This window comes from Fusarium oxysporum, chromosome 11, assembly GCF_000149955.1.
Source record: "Fusarium oxysporum f. sp. lycopersici 4287 chromosome 11, whole genome shotgun sequence".
In the NCBI taxonomy this organism is placed as follows: domain Eukaryota; kingdom Fungi; phylum Ascomycota; class Sordariomycetes; order Hypocreales; family Nectriaceae; genus Fusarium; species Fusarium oxysporum.
The window spans coordinates 398,139-404,733 of record NC_030996.1 but is presented as its reverse complement, the minus strand read 5'-3'; the positions used below and the strand labels follow the sequence as shown (position 1 = coordinate 404,733).

Here is a 6,595-nt window from a genome sequence, read left to right as displayed (position 1 = left end):
CCCTGGGCCTAGGCACGAGTTTTTGTGATTAAGAGAGGCGTGTGTCTGGATTTATTGAGAACCTGCTTCAGACTGCTTTTATTGGCTGTTCTGTTGGCCATCGCGGAATCTTTTGAGGAGAAGCTGATGGAAACAAGATATGGTGTCGCCATACACCCGTGTTTGCAGCATGAAGCTTAACCTGATGGCCAGCTAATATACCCTGAATATTTGAAATGGAGCAAAGTGTAATCTTTGAGAGTTTTGACACAGCCAACCAGCTTCAACTATGCATAAAACCTTAATACGTCATGTAGAGAAGTCATTTTCTTGCCGAGTGACTTACCAATTTGCGATTATATAAGGGTTGCCTTCCCGGCTACAAAAATGTGTACCAGCATCAGCAGGCTGACACCGACAAGGCGGGGTGCTGCCTACACCGTCTGCAACCACATTCTGCAAGCGTTCGACATCTGCAATCCGCCACAATACATGATCAGCAATTCATCAGCCATGAAGCTACAAGATATCCCCGTAGAGCTACGGCAAAACATATTTGAGTTAGCTCTAACGGCTCCGGTTGCACCATCGAGTCCCTCAGAGAGCCAACATGGCCGATATCGACGAGCTCACCATCCTCAAGACCGTTACTGGCGTCCTACGGGCGTCTGGGAACAGGCACCCAAGAACAAAGCTCTGAGCTTGCTTCTGGTCAGTAAGCAGTTTCACGCCGAGGTTCAGGATGTTGCCACTCGTCTCCCAAACAACTACCATGTCGATATCATGTTTGTCAAGAACTATGGCCTCTGGACTACATGGGATTTTACGAAGCGGCCGACATCAAGATACATCGACAAAGTCACATCTACAATTCGTATATTCGACCCAACCGACAACCTTGACGATCACTTTAAGGACAGCTTGATCTTCCTAGGTGGCTGTGGAGGACCGGAGCCCGCAGTTTGGGCGTTTTACGACCTTCTCATAGGCTTGATAGAATATGGGCCTGGATACCTCGGCCGCCTGGATAACTGCTGCTTCATCATCAATGAAATCGAAGTGGATGTTGTCGCTCCAACGGACGGCGCCGCTCACACCAAGCTTGAGTGCAGGGACAACGAGAATCCTGTTTGGCTGTACCGGAGTCGCATCCGCTCCAGGGACGAGCGGGTACCGGAGAAGCGACTCATCAGTTACATGACCAATGAGTTGGACTACGTTTTCAGTGCGACCCGTTATACCATTGAATATTGTTTGGAGCTGCACGAACATATCACAGAAAGCATCATATTCAAGGTCAACGGGCAGGAGTGGAAGAAGATACAGATGGATGAGGTTCTGCAAAACTGTGATATCTCGAGATGGCAATACGATGTGGGTTTCCGGGATCGCAATGCGATGAAGATGACGAGATGGCTGAACTGGGTTCTTGACCGACGAGAGAGGATGAAGAAGGGCCTTGAGCTGGATGAAAACAGGCCTGATACTTATCTTCTCTAAAATAGTGATCAGGAAGCTATCACGGAAAGGGAATTCGAAGGAATCTCATGACAGACGTTGTCGCTGAGAGATGCGCGAATAACGGCGTCTTGCAATGCATGACCATCCTCAACACAGGAAATATGCGTGTCTCAAGGGCCAAGTGTTTCAAGAATAGGCCGTATCGAATTTTGTCAAGATCCAATTATTTTCAAGAATACACCTGATTGACGTTCCCTTGTGGAGATCCTTACCTGATCAATTTCGGACTTAACGGCCGGGAGGGTCATCATCAAAGTACTGTAACGGCATGACGTATTCGACCGGATAGTTATATAAACAACTAGGAGAATTCTGGCTTGCCATAAAACTTTGATCAAAATCATCTTCTTATAGTAAAATGGCACCTTCAGGTCTTGCAATCATCATTGGCGCCGGTCCAACAAGCGGTCGCGGCATCGCCCGTGTTCTCGCCCGTCAAGACGGCGGTAACCTCGCCGTCGCCATCTTGGCCCGCAACGCCGATAACCTCAACAGTCTGCGCGACTCACTCCGCAAAGAAACCAACGGGGTTCTTCATTCTTTCCCTACAGACACTCAGCCGGAAAACCTACGCCAGGCGTTCAAAGACATCGCCAACCATGAAGACTTCAAGGATCTCAAGCTCAAGCTGGCAATTTATCACGTCAAGCACGCCAGCAAGAAGCCTTTCCTCGAAGAAACGCCCGAGGAGTTCAACGAAAGCATGCAGGTATACACCACCGGCGCAGTAGTCTTCGCCCAAGAAGCTCTCAAGCTCATGTACGAGCAAAACGGCGGCCAGACCCTTCTTGCCGATACAAACGGTGCCAGAAGGGCACTATTATTTTCACTGGCACACTGGGGAGCTATGCGTACAAACACTGGCTACGCAGCTTACGGAGCGACTCGCGCCTCTGCTAGAATGGTTGCACAGGCTATTGCGAAGGAGCATAGCAAGTTTGGCATTCAGTGCGTTCATGCTATTGCGAATGGAAGGATTACGGATGAGGATACTGAAGAGACGAGGACCGGAAAGCATATGAGGGCTGAAGATGTTGGACAGACGTATTTGTGGCTTTCGCAGCAACCGAGTTCGCTTTGGGTTCATGAGTTGGACTTGAGACCTGCGCAGGAGTCGTTTTAGAATGTCAGAGTTACTGATGTGCCTCGACACGGTGATGAGTTCAGTACATGCGTCAAAAGTAAAACACGCTACTCACCAACGTGTGATGTGACGTTTTGTGAAAGGTGGCTATTGGCATGAATGGTGGAGCGAGGAGCATGTACTTCGCATAAGTGTCACAATAGTGTGTTTCTGAGCTTCCGGCCTCACCAACAATAATTTCCACTCATATTACAGTGCCAAATATCTAAAATGCTAGTACATTTCCAATCCACCACTAGCAGATAAAGCTTGCCCTGTAATCCACCGACTCTCTTCTGAAGCCAACCAAGCAACAATCTGTGCAACATCATCAATCTCACCCAACCTATTCCCTGCAGCGGTCTGTTTCTTCTGCATCTCGATAATCTCCTTGGGAATATTGTCCAATAAATCGCTCTGCACTGGTCCAGGATTAACAGCATTCACTGTATGTCCCTCTTCTCCCAGCTCAGCTGCACATGAGCGCGTGAGTCCTTCAAGAGCTGCTTTGGAAGCGCAGTACAGGGAGAGATTCTTGAAACCGCAGCGGGCGCCTACTGATGAAATGTTGATGATGCGGCCACCGCCGGACGAGGGGAGATAGGGTTTTACTGCTTGGAGGAGCAGAAGAGGGGCGCGGACGTTGAGGTAGAAGATTGAGTCAAAGTCGGATGTTGTGATGTCGGCATGAGATTTGACGACTTCCATGCCCGCGTTGTTGACTAGGATATCGATTTGAGGACCAAATGCAGCGACAGATTGACGAATGATCTCTGCGGGAGACGACTCGTTTTTGAGATCTGCTTTGACACCAATGCATTCTGATGGTGGATCGAGTGATGCGATTTTGTCAGACAACTTCTTCACTAGCTTTTCGCTGCTTGGAGAAGTGTATGTAGCCACAACCTGCCGTGCTCAGTAATGCTGTTTAACGACACTCAAGAGCTTCCTCACCTTTGCACCTCTTTTTGCAAGCTCGTAAGCAAAGCCAGCACCAAGGCCTCGAGAAGCGCCTGTAACGATAGCGACCTTGCCCTTGAGGGTTTGGAAATTTCGTTGAGTCTCCATGGCTATGAATTAGATGAGATTTTGATGAGAAATGATCTAGTCAGCAATTGCGATTACATTTCGACGCTCATTTATACGCGGCTCTCTAGAGTCTTGGCATTGCGATCCTTCTGATTTCCTGTTCAGTCCCGAGCTGAACGCCGATGGCAACGGAGATGTGACGCAAGTGGGCTTCGGCGATAACTTCAACATCAACCATGATTGGTCCTTTCTTAGGGGCGATATTTCGGCGTTAAGACAAACAACAATCAATGTAATTCTTACTATAGCCGAAAAGCTTCATTAAATACACGACGAAAAACTAATCATTGTCTGATTTTTAATAATGCCTTATTTATATCTCGTGATATTTCCATTCGAACAAGAAGTAAAGAAGAGGGTTCAAGCACCATGTCCATGGAAAGTATGCATCTGGGCACTTCATACTTTCAAGCTTCATACAGGTGTTTTTTCTATACCCAATGTTAAGTCATTTGGAGGAAGAGTTAAACAGGAAGGGGTCAGAGAGTAGTCGCTGGTTTGAGGGATCGAGTTTCACTCAGTCGCAGAGGGTCAGACCTGTAGGGGGGCGCGCAAACTTGAAGCCCAATCAATCAAGACGGAAAACGAGATTGATTCATTGTAAAGCGATGATGAAGTAAGGCTGTAGGGTCATTTTGTAGTAGCTGATTGGTTCATTTCGATATGGTGAGAATGAACCCGTCATGCACTACATAATATGAGTTGGGGGAATGGATTCAACAACTCAAATGACTCAGGTTAGTCGGGTAACTATAGCAGATTGTAGGTTGTAGTCGAACTGAATGGCAGAACGACTGTCTTGATATTGATTTATTTATGGGATTTGAAGTAATCCAATTACAATTTTACCCCTTTCAAATGCCCCATACGCGTACGTCTCCTCTATCGCTTATAAATCTTGAGCTCAAAGTATCGCAAGACAGGGAAGACAATAATAGCGAATCCGCAACCCAGCCACATTCCCAAATCCGCATTAGAAGCAGCTTTAGAAATAGGACCGATGTACCAAACCTGGGACATGCCGAGGATAGCACCAACCCAACCGATGATAAAGCTTGCGAGAGCAGCAAGACCAATGGGAAGATAGTTCTTGTCCTCCCAAGCGGTCCAGTCAAAACCTTGGCGACCTCGGAAGAACCAATGTTCCTCCATGACGATGCAAATCATAAGCATGACCCAGTAACCCATCAGACTGACAAAGTTCTGGAAGACAACGAACAGGCTTTCACGACCGGCCATAGCGAGGACGAGAGTGATGACAGACATGACGGTTGACCAGGCCCATCGTGGAACAGCCTTAGTATAGCGACCGAGAACCTGGCATCCAAGTGAGGCGGAGTACAAAGATGGAGTACTGTTGGCAATGACACCAAGGGCGATGATAACAGAGCAGAAGTTGCCAAAGCCATGAAGAGGACTATAAGCCTCGACAATGAGAGCACCAGTGCTGATGGCATTGGCATCAGACCAAGCCTTGTTATTAACAATACCAGTAGCAAGGCCAATAGCAATGAGATACACAAGGGTAAACGACACTGTCAATCCAGTGACAGTGAGCAAAAAGACCTTGAGGCGGGAAGTGCGCTCTGGGTAGTAGACATAAAAGTCAGAAGCAGCAGCAGCCCATGAGTTGGGGACATAGAAACAGAGGGAGAAGAACGACAATCGGCTGGCAGCGAGTACATTGCCAGAGACAGTGGGTTTAGCGGCGGCATTGAAGGAGGGCCCTGCAACGCCGATAAGCACGGCAAGGACAACGACCTGAGCGATCCAAGCGTATCTGTGCCGCGTCAGTACATGCGCATGCATAATGGATGAATGGAGACGTACCGTTCATAAGTATGGAAGATCCTCATGCCAAAGACGGCGACGACCCATGAGACGATAGCGACGACGATGACGCCAACCAAGATGGTCATGGTTCCGCCACTGACGGCTGACAAGACCTGTCCACCGATAATGCAGTCAATGGTAGCATATCCGACCATGAGAACGATGTTGAGGAATGTCGGAAGCTTAGATGGCCAGTAACCCATGAAGTATCGCAGAACAACCTGTGTCACAGTGTGTCAGTCAACACCATCACTACCGATACATTTACACTTACCATGGTACGATTCCCACTCTGCGGTCCCCAAGTCGCCATGTACGCCGTTGAACAAGCCCCAAGAATCGTTCCAAAGACAGCAAGCAACGCGCTATCAAGAAATCCCAAGCCAAAGACCATGGGTCCAAACAGACCCGTCGCCAGGTTGTTCAGCGACAGATTCGCACTGAACCATAGCACCGCAACCTGCAAGTCAGCAGCACTAGAAGCTTCTTGTCGTTCCTCTGGAAGAACACGCTCGATACCTCGGGCTTCAAGCCCAGCGAGGCCTTCGATGCGATTATTCAGCTTCTGGAAGGACGACAGGGAGATGCTAGGGGGGTTTGAGCTTTCATCGCCCGTGGGTGATGAGCTTACGGTCGCTGACTTCTCATGCGTGGCTTCTGCCGTGTGTGTTGGTAGAGACATTATGAGGTCAATGGCCGCAGTGTGGAAATTAAACAGGAGAGGAAAAAGGAAATGTATGCACGGCACACAGAGTCCGTGTGGTAAAGAGGTTGCGTTGCAGGAGTTGAAAAAGGGAATGCAAACAGAGTTTGTTTTTGTCTTGCAGATAATGAACCCATGTAAGCTGTCTCGGTTGGAGCGAACGGATGGGAATGGGAGACGGAACGTTACCGACCTCTCATTGACGGTAAAAAGCTCATGCATGCATGCTTGACTGGTCCATGGTATTGGTGTTGGTTGTGGCTTGAAGCTGATAACCAGGGTTTTAAGGTCTAGGTCCGTTAGTCCATGTAGTTAATTTAGCAATGAAACCATCCCCCGTGTGCGCT

The 6,595-nt window shown here is 48.4% G+C and overlaps 4 protein-coding genes across 4 annotated transcripts; 2 read left to right on the top strand and 2 right to left on the bottom strand.

The window, feature by feature from the left end:
• Positions 1-366: 366 nt before the first annotated feature.
• On the top strand, positions 367-1,479 carry FOXG_16633 (uncharacterized protein; the record flags this gene model as incomplete). The annotated part of the gene is made up of 1 exon (XM_018396662.1): positions 367-1,479. The coding sequence occupies one exon, from the start codon at positions 367-369 to the stop codon at positions 1,477-1,479; it is 1,113 nt and encodes a 370-aa protein (XP_018257256.1).
• A 379-nt stretch (positions 1,480-1,858) lies between these two features.
• Positions 1,859-2,623, top strand: FOXG_16632 (uncharacterized protein; the record flags this gene model as incomplete). Its single annotated transcript, XM_018396661.1, has 1 exon — positions 1,859-2,623. One exon carries the CDS (start codon positions 1,859-1,861, stop codon positions 2,621-2,623), a length of 765 nt encoding a protein of 254 aa, XP_018257255.1.
• Positions 2,624-2,802: 179 nt separating this feature from the next.
• On the bottom strand, positions 2,803-3,811 carry FOXG_16631 (uncharacterized protein). Its single transcript, XM_018396660.1, has 2 exons — positions 3,578-3,811; positions 2,803-3,529 (listed from the first exon to the last, which is right to left on the bottom strand). Exons 1-2 carry the CDS (start codon positions 3,689-3,691, stop codon positions 2,858-2,860), a joined length of 786 nt encoding a protein of 261 aa, XP_018257254.1. The 5' UTR covers positions 3,692-3,811; the 3' UTR covers positions 2,803-2,857.
• Positions 3,812-4,395: 584 nt separating this feature from the next.
• FOXG_16630 (uncharacterized protein) lies at positions 4,396-6,497 on the bottom strand. The gene is made up of 3 exons (XM_018396659.1): positions 5,820-6,497; positions 5,543-5,766; positions 4,396-5,492 (listed from the first exon to the last, which is right to left on the bottom strand). The coding sequence occupies exons 1-3, from the start codon at positions 6,468-6,470 to the stop codon at positions 4,595-4,597; spliced, it is 1,773 nt and encodes a 590-aa protein (XP_018257253.1). The 5' UTR covers positions 6,471-6,497; the 3' UTR covers positions 4,396-4,594.
• Between the last annotated feature and the right edge of the window lie 98 nt (positions 6,498-6,595).

Excerpts from the sequence above, each read along its gene's own strand:
- FOXG_16631 (XM_018396660.1), bottom strand. The coding sequence starts at position 3,691 with ATGGAGACTCAACGAAATTTCCAAACCCTCAAGGGCAAGGTCGCTATC. Across the intron at positions 3,530-3,577 it reads TTGCAAAAAGAGGTGCAAAG|GTTGTGGCTACATACACTTC; the intron begins GTGAGGAAGCTC and ends TGAGCACGGCAG.
- FOXG_16630 (XM_018396659.1), bottom strand. The coding sequence starts at position 6,470 with ATGCATGAGCTTTTTACCGTCAATGAGAGGTCGGTAACGTTCCGTCTC. Across the intron at positions 5,767-5,819 it reads AGAGTGGGAATCGTACCATG|GTTGTTCTGCGATACTTCAT; the intron begins GTAAGTGTAAAT and ends ACTGTGACACAG. Across the intron at positions 5,493-5,542 it reads ATCTTCCATACTTATGAACG|ATACGCTTGGATCGCTCAGG; the intron begins GTACGTCTCCAT and ends GACGCGGCACAG.